Source organism: Convolutriloba macropyga, chromosome 1, assembly GCF_964194025.1.
Source record: "Convolutriloba macropyga chromosome 1, txConMacr16.3, whole genome shotgun sequence".
In the NCBI taxonomy this organism is placed as follows: Eukaryota; Metazoa; Xenacoelomorpha; order Acoela; family Convolutidae; genus Convolutriloba; species Convolutriloba macropyga.
Genome location: NC_134468.1, coordinates 39,357,023 through 39,376,955, shown reverse-complemented (window position 1 = coordinate 39,376,955; position 19,933 = coordinate 39,357,023). Strand labels below are relative to the sequence as shown.

At 41.8% G+C, this 19,933-nt stretch overlaps 1 protein-coding gene across 2 annotated transcripts in view; it reads right to left on the bottom strand.

Annotated features, from left to right (window-relative positions):
* LOC142338739 (ATP-citrate synthase-like) overlaps positions 1-18,779 on the bottom strand; it is a 26,133-nt gene extending 7,354 nt beyond the window's left edge. Inside the window, exons 1-5 of one of the 2 annotated variants that reach the window (XM_075388610.1) lie at positions 17,097-18,779; positions 16,133-16,159; positions 8,588-9,069; positions 8,190-8,356; positions 7,568-7,779 (exon numbers count right to left, since the gene is read on the bottom strand). In XM_075388610.1, the coding sequence (XP_075244725.1) occupies positions 7,568-7,779; positions 8,190-8,356; positions 8,588-9,069; positions 16,133-16,159; positions 17,097-18,480 (2,272 nt within the window). In that variant the 5' untranslated portion in view covers positions 18,481-18,779. The remainder of the gene's footprint in view (positions 1-7,567; positions 7,780-8,189; positions 8,357-8,587; positions 9,070-16,132; positions 16,160-17,096) is intronic. The other variant, XM_075388611.1, reaches the window with a different exon arrangement.
* Positions 18,780-19,933: the final 1,154 nt, after the last annotated feature.

Sequence of the window (19,933 nt, the reverse complement as noted above, 5' to 3'; positions counted from 1 at the left end):
GCCCACAAACACACAGACGCTCAAATATAAACAAACACACACACGCGCGCACACACACACGCAGACACACACAACCGCACACACACACACAACCACACACACGCGCGCAAGCACACACACACAAACGCGCGCACACACACACACGCGCGCGCACACACAGGCGCACAAACACACAGACGCGCAAACACAAACACACACACGCCCGCGCGCACACACACACACACGCAAGCGCACAAGCTTGCACACACGCAAGCGCACACACACAACCACACACACACAACCACACAAACACACACACACAACCACACACACGCGCGCAAGCACACACAAGCGCAAGCACGCACACACAAAACCACACACACACACAAACAAACACACACGAACACACAAACACGCACACACACACAACCACACGCACACACACACAAACACAAGCGTACACACACACAAACACACGCGCGCACACATACAAACACACACGCGCACAAACACACACACACACAAACACACGCGCACACACACAGGCGCAAACACACACACACAAACACACGCGCACACACACAGGCGCAAACACACACACGCGCAAACAAAAACACACACGCGCAGACACACAAGCGCGCGCACACACAAGCGCGCACACACACACAAACAACCACACACACACGCACACAACTACACACACACGCGCGCAAGCACACACACGCGCAAGCACGCACTCACACACACACTCACACAACCAAACACACACACACACAACCACACACACAAGCGCGCGCAAACACACACGCGGGCATACACAAACACTCAAGCACACAAACACACACGCAAACTTACACTTGCACCCACACACACAGGCGCACAAACACAAATACGCGCACACACACACAAACACGCATACACACACAAACACGCATGCAAGCACGCACGCACACACACACACACGCACACAAACACACGCATACACACAGACAAACACACGCACGCAGGCACGCACGCAAACACACACACACTCACACACACATACACACAAACACATGCACACACACAAAAATACGCACACACACACACACAAAAACACACGCACACAAAAACACACGCACACACACGAAAACACGCACACACACGAAAACACGCACACACACACACACACACACACACACTCACACACACAAACACACGCACACAAACACACGCACACACACAAAAACAAGCGCGCGCACACACACACAAACACACGCGCGCACACTTACAAACACAAGCGAATACAAACAAACACACACACGCACACACACACACACACAAACACGCGCATACACACACAGGCGCACAAACACACACACGCGCAAACAAACACACACACGCGCAGACACACAAACACACGCACACAAATACGCGCGCACACACACGAGAAAACACACGCACACACACGAGCACACACACAAAAACACGCGCACACACACACACACGCACACAAACACACACACACACACGCTCACACACACAAACACACGCACACACACAAACACACGCGCACACACACACAAACACAAGCGCACACACAAACACACGCGCGCACACATACAGACACACGCACACACACGCGCACACACACAAACACGCGCACACACAGACACACAGGCCCACAAACACACACACGCGAAAACACAAACACACACACGCACACGCGCAGACACAAACACACGCACACACACACACAAACACAAGCGCACGCACACAAACACAAACACACACACACTCACCCTCATACACACACTCACACTCACACACACACACCCATATACACACGCACACACACACACACGAACACACACGCACACAAATAAACACGCACACACACCAAAACACACAAACACACAAACACGCACACACACAAATACACACACGCACACACACAAACAAACGCACACACACAAACACAAGCGCAAACACACAAACACAAGCTCGCACACACACAGGCCCACAAACACACAGACGCGCAAACATAAACAAACACACACTCGCGCGCACACACACACAACCACACACACACACAACCACACATACACACAACCACACACACGCGCGCAAGCACACACACACAAACGCGCGCGCACACACAGGCGCACAAACACACAGACGCGCAAACACAAACACACACACGCCCGCGCACACACACACGCAAGCGCACAAGCATGCACACACGCAAGCGCACACACACAACCACACACACACAACCACACACACACACACACACACACAACCACACACACGCGCGCAAGCACACACAAGCGCAAGCACGCACACACAAAACCACACACACACACACACAAACACACACGAACACACAAACACGCACACACACACAACCACACGCACACACACACAAACACAAGCGTACACACACAAACACACGCGCGCACACATACAAACCCACACGCGCACAAACACACACACACACAAACACACGCGCACACACACAGGCGCAAACACACACACGCGCAAACAAAAACACACACGCGCAGACACACAAGCGCGCGCACACACACAAACAACCACACACACACGCACACAACCACACACACGCGCGCGCAAGCACGCACTCACACACACACTCACACAACCACACACACACACACACACACAACCACACACACAAGCGCGCGCAAACACACACACGCGGGCATACACAAACACTCAAGCACACAAACACACACGCAAACACACACTTGCACACACACACGCACACACACACACACAAACACACACACACGCGCGCACACACAAACACACGCGCGCACACACAAACGCACGTGCGCACACACACACACCCACACCGCACACACAAAACACGCACACACACACGCCTGCGCGCACACACACACACGAGCTCGCACGCACACACACACACACGCGCACACACACGCAAGCACACAAACACGCACACACACACATCCACACACAAACACGCGAAAGAACACACACACACACACACACTTAAGCACGCACTAACACACAGCACACACACACAACAACACACCAACAACCACACACACACGCATAAAAACACACGCACACAAGTGCGCGCACACACACACGCAAGTAAACACACACATATCCACACACACACACACACACACAAACCACACACACAAACATACGCGCACACACACTCACACACAAAGACACGCACACACACACGCGCAAATACACACACAAACATACGCACACACACACACATCCACACACACACATACAAAAACCACACACACACACACACACACACGCACACAAGTGCGCGCGCACACACAAACACGCGCACGCACACACACGCGCAAGTAAACACACACACACGCATGCACGCACTCACGCACACACACAACCACACACACACGCGCGCACGCACAAACAGACACGCGCACACACACGCGGGCATACACACACACAAACACACACGCACACACACACACAAACACACACACGCGCGCACACACAAACGCATGTGCGCACACACACACACGCCGCACACACAAAACACGCACACACACGCCTGCGCGCACATACACACGCGCGTAAACACACATACGCGCGCACACACCAGCACACAAACATATGCGCACACACACACACTCACACGCACGTGCACACACACAAGCGCGCGCACACACGCGCGCTCGTACGCACACACACACACACACACACACGCACACACACGCAAGCACACACAAACACGCACACACACACACACACATCTACACACAAACCACACACACACAACCACACACACAAACATACGCGCGCACACACTCACACACAAAGATACGCACACACACACACACTCACACGCACACACACACGCGCAAATACACACAAACATACGCACACACACACACACACACACATCCACACACACACACAAAAACCACACACACACACACACACGCACACAAGTGCGCGCGCACACACAAACACGCACACACACACGCACGAAGTACACACACACACACACACGCAAGCACGCACTCACGCACACACACAACCACACACACACACGCGCGCACGCACACACGCACAAACAGACACGCGCACACACACGCGGGCATACACACACACAAACACACACGCACACACACACACAAACACACACACGCGCGCTCATACAAACGCATGTGCGCACACACACACGCCGCACACACAAAACACGCACACACACGCCTGCGCGCACATACACACGCGCGTAAATACATATACGCGCGCGCACACACACCAGCACACAAACATATGCGCGCACACACACACATGCACGTGCACACACACACAAGCGCGCGCACACACGCGCGCTCGTACGCACACACACACACACACACACACACGCAATCACGTGCGCGCACACACAAACACGCACACACACATCCACACACACACACACGCGCAAGTACACACAGACACGCGCAAGCACGCACTAACACACAACATCCACACAACCACACACAAACAACCACACACACGCACGCATACACACACACGCACACAAGTGCGCGCACACACACACACGCAAGTAAACACACACATATCCACACGCACACACACACACACAAACCACACACGCACACACACAACCACACACACACACAAACAAACAGACACACACACACACGCGCGCAAATACACAAAAACATACGCACACACACACATCCACACACACACACACACACAAAAACCACACACACACACACACACACACACACACACGCATACACAAACTCGCGCGCGCGCGCACACACACACACGCAAGTACACACACACACACGCGCGCAAGCACGCACTCACACACACAACCACACACACACACACGCGAGCGCACGCAAACACACACGCACAAACAGACACGCGCACACACACACTTACAAACACACACGCACGCACAGTCTTGCACACACACACGTGCGCGCGAACACACACAAGCGCGCGCACACGCACACACACACACGCGCGCACACACACAAAAACACACACGCACACGCACGCACACACTTGCACAAACGCGCGCGCGCACACGCACACACACACTCACCAAACACACATATACACGCGCGCATATACAAGCACGCACGCACACACACATACACACGTGCACACACACATACACACACACGCACAACCACACACATACAAAATCACACACGCACACACACACCAACACACTTGCACACACACTCGCACACAAGCACACCAAACACACAAACACATGCGCGAGCACACACACACGTACACGCGCACAGACACAAACTCGCGCGCACAAACACAAGCACGCTCGCACACACACACACACACACACACGAACACGCGCACACACACACGCGCGCGCACACACAAACGCACGCACACACACACACACACGCGCTCACACACACCAAAAATACACACGCGCGCACACGCACGCACACACACACCACACACACACACACCAGACACACACACACACACACAAAAACAAGCACGCACAAGCACACACACACACGCACGCATACACACACAACCACACGCGCGCGCGCACACACACACATACACACGCACACACACACGCACGCACCCACACACCTGCACACACACGCGCGCACACACACCACACACACACACAATCACACACACACACACACACACACACACACACACACATACACACCCACGCACGTACACACACACTCGCGCACACACACACACACGCGCGCACACACGCACGCACGCTCACACACACACGCACGCGCACGCGCACACACACACACGCTCGCGCACACACACCGCACACACACACGCACGCGCACACACACGCGCGCACACACGCAAACACGCACACACACACACGCGCGCAAGCACACACACACGCATACACAAACACACACGCGCTCGCACACACACTCACACACGCGCACACACACACAGGCGCACGCACACACACGCGCACAAACACGCGCGCACATACCACACACACACGCGCGCACGCACGCACACACACGCGACTACACACACACACACACACGCACACAAACGCACGCGCACACACGCAAACACACACACACACACACGCACGCACGCACCCACGCGCACGCACACACGGAAACACACACACGCACACACACACACACACTCACATACGCACGCACACACACACACACGCACGCACACACACATACACAAACACATACACACACGCACGCACACACACACATACACACACACAAAATTGAAATGATTCGAAATATAAAATTAGCTGAAAAAGGAAACATAGCCGGCATATTGCCGGAATAGCTGCGAAAGAATAGACCTGCGTGTCGTATAATAGAGATAGAAACAGATACAGATCTAAATTGAAAAAAAAATCGACGCCGCTCAAAAAACTTGGTAAAAAATATTCAGCGATAAATTAATAACGCTTTTTACAATTCATTCCACAGAAGCCTCTTATTAGGGACCTTTACTGCAGATATGAGTTCCTTTGACCTTAAACAAATTCAAATTAAAATTAAGTTTTAAAGAGCAAAATTCATTTTATTGAGTGAGGTAAGTCACGTATGATCAAAATCTAATCACGCAAATAACCTAAAAACTTTCGCTAAAGCGAGTGAGAAATGACGTCACGCGCGCAAATGCCTTTAGTGAGAGGAAGAAGTCATTCAGAAAATTTGACTTTTTCAGCTTTGCTGTGTGAACAAATGTAAAACGAAAAAAGAGCGTCAGACGACGAAACAAAAAAACATAGCAGGACAAGTCCTGACGTACAATTCAAAGAATTTTCATTGACTAAACAAAAAAAACTAGACCTAGAATGGAATATCAGTGAATTGAGAAAACCATTTAAAAAAATCTGATAAAAAACAAAGAAAACAGAAAATCAATGACAAAATGCCGCATGTGAACAAAAAATCACTACCGAGAAACCGAATTTTTGTTCAAACACCGTTTTCTCACTCTACTTTAAAATTAGAGCGAAAAAAATTCACGCCGCAAAACCACTCGCTTTTTCGCTCCACTTCCTGTTTCGGCGTGACCAAAATCACGACTCCAATTTGACTTCAAAAATCATGAAAATGTGTGAACAGATCTTAAAAAAAAAGACAGCGCCCCAATACAATTCAAATTCTTTGAATTGTAAAAAAACCAAGAGCACCGCAATGTAGCTTCGCTCAGCTTACAGCTTCGCAGCTATAAAAACTTTGATAACTCATCGAAAACGGGTGAAACACTCAGGAACTAGTAAAGATCTGATATGGTAAAGAGATTAGTGCCTCCATTTTGAGTAGGAAAAGTCAAATGGTGACACAAAAAACTTTAGATGAAAAACTTCGTTTGAGAGCAATTAAAGAGAGCCGTTAACGTCCGGTTCTAGGAATAGTCCATCCCGTTTTTGAAGTGATCAGAACAAAAAGGTAGACGCCAAATCGAGCACGAAGAGAAATCTGGTTCCAAGCAATTGCTGCAAATTTATTTGCCAGCCATTAATCATTGATGTTCACATTTATGAAGGAAAAAACTGTTCAGATATCCCAGATAATGGTAATAGAGCGGGTACCTGCGTGTCCGAATTGTACATCAGAGTTGAACATTGAAGCACAAGTACCAATACACCATGCCACAATTGGCTTGCTTATTTTGCCCTCCTTCACCAGCCGACCAACAACATACTCTTCCACTCCTCCCACTTCACCCAATATCACAATAATTTTGATCTCCTCATTCTGTTCGTAACGAATGATGTGGTCCAGGAATGTCGTACCTGGATACCTGAATTAAAATATTTTCAATTTCCAGAGAGATGATGTGTCATTTTAGAACACTGAGGACAGATCAGTCCTGTTTATGGAATAATTGATACGAGATACCACATAGCTGGCTATAAGACTTCTATTTCAACTAACACAACACACTATGGACCATTGTGACAAGGAAGATAATAAGCGGTAGACAAATGTGACATTTCTTAATAGTTCATCATTTAATCGAGGTTTAGCAACTGCGTTCTTAACAAGCTAACTAGCCGATGCCAAATATCGAATTCTTTTTCCAATTACACGTTCAATTCTATATAATTTCCGAGAATCTCAACAATTGCGCGATATCTGAAATCTTGTTTTTCTTGCCAAATTTTCATTCGTCAAAGAAGAATTGTCTGTTAAAGGTAGTTTGACACTGACCTGTCTCCTCCGATGGCAACTCCCTCGTAGACTCCGTTAGTGTTCTTGCAAATGATGTTGTTGAGCTCATTGGACATGCCTCCACTCCTGGACACATAAGCCACACTACCCGCCCTGTAGAGCTTAGAGGCCACCACATTGTCAATCATGCCACCAGTGTGTCCAATCTACAAACATCACCCAATCACATTATGGGTAGCAGCCAGTCAGCTCATTTTAGGTAGAAAAATATTCAACCTTGTGAACCAGGCCACACCACATACGTATGACATCGAACCAAGTGATGGTGAAAAAGAAAACAGTTGTTCTGACTATTCTAAACTTCTAAACCTGTTTACTGAGTTCAATTGAAACACTCTCTTAGTAATATAAAAAGCTCTCATAATTAATTCTCCTACCTTGAAGCATCCTGGTTTGATTCCTCCTACTGTCGCAGGTCCAATGATCCTAACACCTTTCTCTTCCGCCAACTTGATCAACTTCCTTGTCTGGTTTTCAGGAATACCCTCTGCGATGATGGCCACAGTTCTGATCTGAGGAAAACTCATAGCTTCAACCGCACTGTCGTACGCAGATCTCAAAGATGCAAAACTAATCAATGTATCAGCTTCTGGATGCTTCCTCATAGCATCAGCCATGTTTTTGTATAACGGCATCAGGATCTCTTCATGTCCAAAGTAGAATTTCTGCTTGTGGTCTCCACTGAAAGGGTAAGTCATGGCAGCAACTGATGGTGTGCTTCTTGAGCAGATGTAGTCAAAATCCAGCATTCCCTGGACCGCTTTGGGCTGCATGCCCCAGATGATAGATGTGCTTTTCTCATCAAACAAAGTATGGGCTGCAATGTCATCACGACGCTTCGAAGCATCAGCTGCATCATCTAAATAGTTTCGAGCTTCACTATAACATGTCTTTACGCTACAGGAAAATATCACCTGTAATCAAGGACCTCAAAGCAAACTAACCAAAATTTTATTAGGAAAATTTGTTAGCAAAACAGAAAACATACCCGGCAGATTGCCGGAAAATAGCCGTCGTTGATTCCCATTATCATGATTTGGATTGAAACACAAATGAAAAACTAATTTTGTACAAAAAGAATTTTAAAGTGATCATACTCCTCTTTCATAGTGAGACGATACAGGGGGCCAGCATCAATACCAAAAAGCATTAGAGATGGTACCTAATACTTATAAGAACAAAGTTCGAGCTACAGGCATCTAAAATAGGGCTTTATGAGTTTATCTCGTTTCTATTTCTGATTTCGATTTTTGCTGCTGAATATTTTGAATTAATTTGCTGAACGACTGCTGTCTAAAAAGACTTTGAGCAGAATGAGCGAAGAGTGAAACTAGCCTAGAGAAGTCAAAAGATTTCACACAAAATGTTGAACAACCTGTGAACTAAGGTAAAGCGAAAAATTTTGATTAGACAAATTGAAAAAAACATAGCAGAACAAGTCCTGACGTACAATTCAAAGAATTTTCATTGACTAATCAAAAAACTAGACCTAGAACGGAAAATGAGTGAATTGGGATAATCATTTCTAAAATCAGATAAAAAACTTAAAATCAGGAAATCAATGTCAAAACGCCGCAAGTGAACAAAAACAGTAGCGAAAAATGGAAATTTGGTTCAAACAAAAAACCAGACCTAGAATGAACTATGAATGGATTGGAAAAAAAAACATTTAAAAAAACGCGATCAAAAAAATCGAAAAAACAGTAAAAATCAAAGCGAAAATGCCGCTTGTGAACAAAAAAACCACTAGCGAGAAAGCAAACTTTTGTTCATAAACCCCTTTTCTCACTACTTTAAATTAGAGCGAAATTTAACGCCGCGGAACTTCTCGCTTTTTGCTAAACTTCCTGTTTCGGCGTGACCGAAATCACTACTCCAATTTGAATTCAAAAATCATGAAAATGTATGAACAGATCTTAAAAAAAGACAGCCCCAATACAATTCAAATTCTTTGGATTTAAAAAAATAGGAGCGCTATAATAGCCGGTTGAGAAGCTGAGGCGGCTATTAAACATGAAATAGAAGACCAGGTTAAAGTTTTATATATACCAGCCAACGCTTCGGCTTTAATGTTATCCATCTTATCCAATTCGAGCTATCCATTTAATCTTCCAAAAAGGCATCAAAAGGCTGGTAATTGAGAAGGGACGGAAATTTTTCAGTAATTCATGAATAACAACAAAGAAATCCAATATAATATTCTATTGAGTTTCATTGCTTAACTCATTTCGAAACCTTTTTCTCTATTAAAATTAATTTACTTTCGTAAAAACAAGTCAAAATTTTTCAAATTGGCCCAAAATGACAGCTTAGCATTAAAAGGTTCATTTTAATTTAAAAAATTTTGAATCATAGGGGAGTATTAAAATTACGTGCAAACAAGACTTCAAAAATAAGTTTTCTAAAAAATTTTCTGACCGATGAATAAGGTTATGAAGAAACCAATCGCCTAATTAACCAGCGAAATTTCAAGAACCATATTAAAAGATGTTAAGAATTTGAGCCAAGCTTTAGGTGATAGAAGTCTTTGTTAAACAAAGCCACGCATGCAGTCCAGTCAAGGAGTGGAAACGATATGATAGCTTTGGCAGAATTCTCTTTTACCATCAAGTAACATACATTTGAGGCCTAAAAAGGTATTACGAATTAAACTTGTGATTAACATCGATTCACATTCAATAGCTCAAAAAATATGCTGTGAAAGAACATCATCATTGAAAACAACAGAATGAAAGGTTGAGTTGTCAAAACTTATCATACTATAATGATAGCAACGTTCGGAGCATCTATAATTTGGGACCCAAAAAAATAAGATTTACAAAAAATTAATTTAAGATGTTTTTAAAATAATTGCCTCCGGTAACTTACCTTTTTAATCTCACAAACCATCATAACTCCAATAAAAGAAAATAGAAGGAGCTATCAAACTAATGGTATAAAGAAACAAGGAGGCTCGATAAAGTGCCCGACACTACTCATCCACATTTTTGACTTCATTGAAAACTTTGAAAAATGCACAAACTGTTCGAAAATGAATGGGGTCTGAGTTTAAAACGCCCAGACACCGAGACCGGTAACTGAATAAAAATAATGCCCTGCCGCATTAGAAGGCCAATGATATCTACCACTATTAAAACTTCGAAACAAGACAAACAAAACGAACAAAAACAAAAAATGCTTTTAATACGCCGAGAATTCAATATCCACTTTTAAAATACTTCGTAACTAGGTTAAAACCATCAGATCAAATCATTACAACAATTCACTTGCCGTTCAATAGAAAACAGATAGGATTTTTCCTTAATAGTACAAGAACATAGCCGTCATATTGCCGGAAAATAGCCGCGATAGACGCTTGGGGCCTTCCATTAATTGAAACAACTAAAGAGATTAGATAGTCAGATCGACCACCAGTCCTTTAATAGACCACTAGAGTTTTTGGGTTAGCTTTGGACTGTCAATTTTATGAGACACATAAGCTCTATAAGGAGAAAGCCCAAATAGAGCTTTTTAAAATTAGGATCTTTTCAGTTTGTGCCCCCTCAGTTTAGTGGGCGCATATTATTTGCACCCCTCAGATGCACGTGCAATATTTTTTACATAATGACCTACTACGTTAGGGCACGTGCTCTGTAACTGGGGGGTGGGGCGCATAACGTACTGGGGGCACAAACGGAGAAGATCCCAAAATTAAAATCCGAAGTCAAAAACTCAAGACTCTAATAATCCAGAATTAGGGCATACATGTTTGGCACTACTTAGATGCACACAATTGACCTTTAACGAGTAAATGTTCATAAAATTTAAAGTTCCATAAGTGAGTTCAGAAGTCATTTTTTTGAGTGAGGTAAGTCATTGAAAAAGTCAATTCCAAGAAGTCAGGGTAAGACAAAACAAAAATCTGTTAGACGAAAAAAAAACATAGCAGGACAAGTCCTGAAATACAATTCAAAGAATTGAAGGAAAAACTCATACGTACTCTACGTGACGAGCAGATCAATTGAACAAGGCCAGCCAGAACACAACAAAATCATCACAACAAATTGAGAAACTAAAAGAATCAAAACTAAACAAAAATATACTCATTGCTAAAACTCTTGAAGCTTTTAAACCTAAGGCAATATTTTGACCCTTTAAAAAACCTATTTCAAAAATATGTTCAAAACCAATTACTGTTTCTGAAATCGTTCCAGTATTATACCTGCAAGACCTCAAAAATACTCATTGGCCCATGAAGATCGATCAACTCGAAAATGAACATAAAATTTAGAAAAATAAATCAATTGCAAATAAGGAAATGTTACTGAAAATTCTGATATAAATAACTAATTGTGATACAAATAAATAATTGAAAACAAATCCATTGAAACTAAAAAATATGCAGTAAACTTTTATCAGAACGTGGAATATATTTTCTCGCACTTGAGAATGGACGAATATCAAAAACTGACAAAAACTTTAGGAAGCCTTAAAAAAAATTGCAGATTTTATCAAAAAAGCTAAAATTCGAGACATTAAAAAGTTAAAAACCGTTCCATTGTTGCCAAAACTATGCAGTTCCATATTAACAAACCTCAAAGGATATTGCCTGGTCCCTGAAGCCGAAAAAACTGGAAAAAATGACGAAAACTTTCAAAAACCTGAAAAAATGCGAATTTTGTCAAAACAAATTGCTTAAATTTGTGACATTCAAAAATTGAAAACTATTCCATGGCAGCCAAAAAATTTAAATAATTAATTATCCAACCTCTGATTAGGTTTTCTGGCCCCCTGGGACTCGAACAACTTGAATTATGCGGATAAATGTCAAAAAATATGAAAAAATTGCAAATTTTGTCAAAAATTGCTAAAATTCATGATGGCAAAAGTTGAAAACCATTCCGTTACCACAAGAGCATATAGAGTAATCTATCATCAAACCCTTTATCAAACCCTAGAGGAAGTTTTTTGAGACCTAGGATTAAAACAACTCAAAAATGACAAAAAAATTCCAAAAAACCTGAAAAAAGTTGCAAAAATTAATATCATATTGCGCGTTTGTAGTACCAAAACATATAGCTCATAAAATGGTCATAACAAGCAATTTTGTCTCGCAAAAGGCCTTCATCAACTTTTAAAAACTTCAACCTAAGTCTAATCATAACAAAAAAATCACAAAAAACATGAAAAATTGCACCATTTTGAGCCCAAAAACTCAAAAAAATCACTTTTAACCTTAAATTAAGGCCATCCCAGTAGCTGCGCCACCATAAGTACTTGAGGGACTACTAAGGCGCACTTTGGGCCTCTAATGAAACTCAATGCCCGCTGGGCTTCACCTGTTTATCCCGTTTTGAAAGATCAAAGTCATTGAAAAATGTGTGAACACATCTTAAAAAAAAACATAGCCGGAAGAATTCCGGAAACGACTCGAATGAAAAATTGCCCATACTAATGACTTAACAACTAGAACAACTATTGTGAACCCTGAACCTCCACAAACGCCATAAAAAAATTAAGGAAGAATAGAAATGGCATTCAGAAACGAAGTAAAAAAAAAACTAGAAAAACATAATGAGTTTTTTTAATAGTACAAGGAAACATAAAGGCGAGTAAAATTCCTTTGCAATTAGGGCAATGAAAAGCTTGCAAATCAATGGACAAGTCATAGTAGGCTAAGAAACTTCTCTGAGACTAAAAAAAAAGAAAAACAGCAAAAAAAATTAAAATGGTTTAAAATTTCTCAATTTTTCTGTCAATTTTCCTAAAAAAACAATGAATTACGCCAATAAAACTTTAATCAATTGGTATCTGAATATTCCTCAAGTAACAAGCTTCTATTCAAATCGCACTTAAAGAATTAAAACAAAAAACAGGCAAAAAATCATTAAATTTCGTCTAAAAATCAACAAAACTGATCAAAACACCTCACAATTAGCATTAAACTCAAATTAACTACTTGAAACCTTCAATTCCTATCAAAACAGCCTAAAACTAATACAATATCATAATCAAACCTCAGAATCATCAAAAGTTGCAAAAAACTGCTTTTAAAAGCCGCACGTGAACAAAAAAAAATTTCGCTCGCTTAGAGAAAATTTTTTCACACATCAATTTCTCGCTCTCTCAAAAACAGCTGTATGAACAAAAACCACTCTCTTTTCGCTCCGCTTTTCACTTTTGTTCATTGCCAAAATCACTCCAATAAAATTGATTAAAAAAAGGACTTTTCCAATACTCCTCTTCGAGTCGTAATAAAAACACAGCGCATCAATACAATTCAAATTCTTTGAATTGAAAAAAATTTAGGAGCGCTATAATAGCCGCCTGGAATTGAAGACGCGGCTATTAATAACATGACGGAAAAAAGAAAAAGGTTCCAAAGTTCAAAACAACCATTGAATTTTTTGAAACCAAATAACCTCAAAGTTATAACAAACACAATCATTTTACAAAAAAAACACTTGAGAGCCACAAAAACTCCTTGGAATGCTATTGGCACCTCTCTCATTATATACATTCACTTGTGTCTCATGTGAACATCAAGGTTTAATGTAATAAAGGTACTATGTGACGACAACAAAAGAACCACGGTGTCCAAGTCAAAACATTGCTTTCATCGCTAATAAAGACATTAACAAAATTCAAAGAAATGCGGGAACAAAAATGCAGAGTTTATTACCATTAAGTCCTTTGGTTTTAAATGGAAAAATCTTCCGTGATATGAATTTTATCATTTTGTTTCCCTAATGTTTCCCTAATTTTTAAAGGGAACACCTACATTTTTTAATATCCAAAATATTCTCAGCCAAAGCGATATTTGAACAACCCAAGCATCTGAGTGAATATTATATGCTTAAAAGGCATTCACGTAATTCTTATTTCATTCTAAATTGAAGAAAATCAGAATTACTACAATGGTTTGAAAAATTTATTTCCGCGGGTCTCTGTTGCCCTTAACAAATTAACCCAGTCAACTTCTCAAGATACAAGCTACAGCGCCAAAGACATACCTAATTGTGATGATAGAAACTCACCCAAAAAGAGGGGAGTTTTGGGTCCAAATCCATTCAACAATAAAACAAAAGGCAATCAGTACTTTCATTGCCTCGTCGGCTCGCCCAATGAGCGGGGAGACTGAAATTGACACCCAAACTACAACATCAGGCTGGTCACGAATATTCTAATTCAACATTGAAAACCCGATTGTGTGAATTTCAATTTCCAGATGAGTTCAAAAGACAATTTGATATGTTCGAGATTTGAACAGATAAAAATTTTGCGCTAGGTACGATAACTTAGACTACCTGAGTTAATTTAATTTTATTCTCATTTTAAAAAAACTTAAGAAAAACCCAGATTTTTAAAACCTCATATCTTCTCAACAAAAACAAAATTCGGACAACCCAAGCGTCTGAGTAAATATTCAACGCTGAGAAGGCTTTCACATAATTTTTATTTTGTTTAAAATTCCAGAATAAATCAGACAAATTTATTCAAATTGCCGGAAAATGGCCGTCGTTGAGGCATATCGGGATTGAAACAGAAAAAGATAAAAAGTGCTAAAAATTGGCAGAATTTGTTTCTAAATGGAGGTCGCTGCCCGCTCTCGACATTTTCATGGGCAGGGCCAAAGTCAAACAGGGTTAGAAAGTGTTGATAAACTATTTCAAAATTGTTCTGATCATGGAGTTTCTCTCATCGTTTTCCTACAATGTTACTTCCAATTATTTCAGACTACAGAACAGCCGTCGAGAAAGGCACAAGATAGAGCTGAAAGCACTCCGTAGTGTTTAAGAAAGCAAGTGAGTTAGATAGATGAAAGCTGAAATTGATGTGGTTGTGGTAGATAAGATAAGAAGATACAGCACAACACAAGAATGACTAGACGATTGATAGATATAGACAGAAAGAACTGAAGATAGAAGAGAAGTGTATCCTACCAATTATGCTGTTGTTTCTCGATGCACCTTAAAGCAGACAGTTGGGTTATACTAATAACTTCTTTCATTTCAACTCAACTAAATTAGTACGAAAAGGTCAATTCATCCAGAAAGCAACATTTATCTTTTCACAATCGGATAACCAGTTAAACAGTTCTACGCATAAAAATCATCTAACCCAAATATTGATTAGCATTTGAAACAATAGCAGAAGCTAGAATATAAAACTTAACTACTTTTGAACATAACTGACAAATGTCGGGCGAACTGCTCTCATACGACTGACGAGCGATTGATTTCAACAGTAGCTAGCTGCACCTTAGCCAGGTTGGATTATGCTTAATGGAGAGAGAGTAGAGGTGGAGGGGAGCGGAGGGTGAGCGGAGTCGTAGAGTAAGACTAGTGCGATCTAATAATAATAAAAAATTGTCTCCTGGTGTTACAAATACAAGCTGCATGGATTATATAGTTTTTTCTAAGCAAAATGTATCACCAGAGAGGACACTATTAGACCGTCTGGTCCGTTTTAAACTTTCACTGGATGTTGAATTCTAGCTACTAAGGTGTGGGGGATGGAAATGGTGAGGGACTTTGTATGTACTCTTGTATATATATTCAATGCTTGACATATACCCAACGAAGCTCGTTCAATGGTACGCTGAAAAAACTATCAGACAAAAAGTCGGTAAAACGAAAAATCGAATAAAAAGGAAGACCACATGACCAATATAATTGCTAAACTTCGTTTGAGAGCAATTATAAAGCGTCAAAAAGCAATAAGCTAAATAGGAAATTCTAAGAGATATCTTTGAAATAAATGCTTGTGAAGACATTTTCATTAAATCAGGTAGCAATATCAACTGTAGGTGAAGACGATCGAAATATATTTTAGATCTGAGACTCTAAAAGGCGTGAAACCCTGGAAAAAGTCACTCGAAGTACACTAATACAGAATGCTACTTACTTGTACTTCCGCCGGTACTAGAGAAGCTCTTAGTCCTCTTCTTGAATGCACTGGCACTTTGTGTGGAGGTACCAAGCAAGAAACTGGCAGTAGCAGTATCCTGGACTGGTTTCTGCGGTACTGGTGACTTCTTCAATGCCATCGAGACAATACCTGTCATGTGTGTCTCAGTTCCAAAAACGTGCATGGCAATCCCAAGATCATTCCCCACTTCTCTCATTACACGGAGACCTTCCTGATAGTTTGGACCTCCTCGTCTTACAAAAATTGAAATCTTATGTGCCTTTAATTTCTCTTTGTACTCAGTCAAGGCTTTGATAATTCCTTTGAATGTCGCCGCAACGTTAGTGAAGTTCGCGATTCCACCTCCAATGATCAGAACTTTTCCTTCCGGGTGGTGGTGTTTTGTCATCAGCGACAAAACTGTCTTCGCATACTCGTAAGTTTGGCCTTCGGTCGGAGCACCTGAATATTCTCCGTAGTTAGCCAACTCGGAAGCGCCTCCCAAATCACAAATCGTGTCACTGTAGATGACTGAAGCACCTCCGCCCGCAACCATAGTCCAAATTCTTCCTTTCTCATTTAAGACAGTCAATTTTAATGAAGCTCCACTTTTAGCGTCCAGCTCTGCGATGTAGTTTTCCTCTGGAAACGCTTCTCGTCCGAAGGGAGGTGGGAAGATTACATCCCCCCACTGGACCTTGCACAAAAACTCGGCCGTCTGGTCAAGCTTGGCAGCTAAATCCAAGACGTGAACTTTACCGTTGGTCAATACGAGTGGGTTTATTTCGAGGTAGGTGAAACAAAGCTTTCTATAAACATCGTACAAATCGATAATAAATTTGCTCAGAATTGGTTGCACTTCTGCCGGCGCTTTTGAAACTAGAGTTGAAATGTCAGACAATGGTGTTTCAGAGAACTTAATCGGAATATCCATTTTCTTTGCTTTTGAATCAACATCTCCGATATCAATGCCACCTTCGTGGTAAAACAAAATTTCATCTTTATCACGTGAGGAATGTATGCAAAGATAGTACTCTTCTTCCTGCTTATGGGGCAAAAATGGCTCGATGATAAAATTGTTGATAACTCCCGTCGTTTTGCCCGCAGTCACAGTTTTGCCTCGTTTTTCATCAATCCATACTTTCACCTCGTCATAGCTTTTGTTCACAAGAAGAAGACCAAGCTTTCCACGCCTCTTTATAAGCTGATCGGGCTTAACTACTAACTGTTCAGTTAAAAGCCAAGGGAATGCTTGCGGTAGTGTTTGAAGATCTGTTGTTTTGTAAACTGGAACAGCAACACCCTTGTGCAAGGTGTCGCTATTTGTATTCCGGAACAGAATATCCTTTCCTGTGACCTCAGAAATTGCTTTAGCTGACATTTCTAGGCTCTGAAGAGGTTTGAACAAGTTAGTTTAGATGACAAGAAGAATAATATGGATAAAGATAACTGAAATTGACAAGAACTGATTCACTCACGGCAAAGTGAACTAATGAAACTTATTAAATAGAGCTAAGTTGAAGTAAGGAGAGACAAGTAGTTTGCGGTTATCACGTACATCACACAGGTCAGCTACACAAGGCCGAGCTAACAGATGTCAAAGATAATAATGAATAAATTACACGCGTAATATCAGATCTGACTTTATGTCAATGAAATGGAGAACAACAAGTTGTTTGATCTTGTATCGCCTAACAACTTAAATCAAGACCAAACTCAAGGCCATCTTTGAATTTAATCAACATCAAAACGCCTAACTAGCTACGCGATAAGCTCACCCCAAAATTGATTGTAACTGATTGAACAATCAACTTCAATTCTTTAATGCTTGATTCAAGAACCAATTTCTGAAGCCCACGTATAGATTTACTAAATTGAGCCAAAGAGCTAGATTTTCATTCAGTTATTCGGGGTAGAAATTGAAGTTAGAATTCAAAAGCAACTAAATAACGCCCAAAGGTATCTGTCAAGGAGTCAAGAAAATCCTCCCAGCTCTTCATCAAATGCCCCCTCCCCACCACTTATTTAGAAGCCCCATTAATGAAATCAAATCCTCCATCACTTCACTTTCTTACAATGGAGAGAGGAAACACTTAACTTCTCTGGTCGCATGCCAGCGGCATTGTCCGGTGGGAGATGGAAAACAATGGCTTAATTAGATCTCCCACTATCCGTCCGGAACCAAACGAAAAATTTTGGAAAAAAAATTCGGGACTTTAACAGTCCATTTAAATGCTTTTTAGGTTAGGTGAGAGCTTCCTTATCTGCACTCGAACAATCAAATTTTAAATTTGGCAAAATTAACACATTAGGAGTTAAATTCTGAACTACTTAAGCGAAATTACATCTAAATATCTAATGCTGTATCTGATTTCAAGAACCGGGTTATTATTTTTTTTAACTAAGGAGCTTGAGATGGTTATTTGTGCTTATATAGACAGGACAATAGTGAGAAAAAGCACAAATTTCATTTGATTTTTAGTACTAAACTGCCGCCACCGATTACAGCTGCTTAAAATTGTGAACGAGAGAAATTTAGATCACGCAATAATCAAGAAGCCAAAACGGTAAAGCGAAAAATGCATTAAACCAGACGCACACGACTACAAATATTGCTTCAAACTTCGTTCGAGAGCAAATAAATATTGGAATCATAAAAGAACTGAAAATTTTGAATATTACCTTTCTTAACAATAAGCTTTCCAATATCACATTAGACACGTATCTAGAATTTGAACTATAACTTTTAGAATTAGTTTCTCTGTATCTCCAATACATCGATCTTACCTTATAGTGAAATCCAATTGGCTCAATTCTCGTGTTTCGGATTTCAT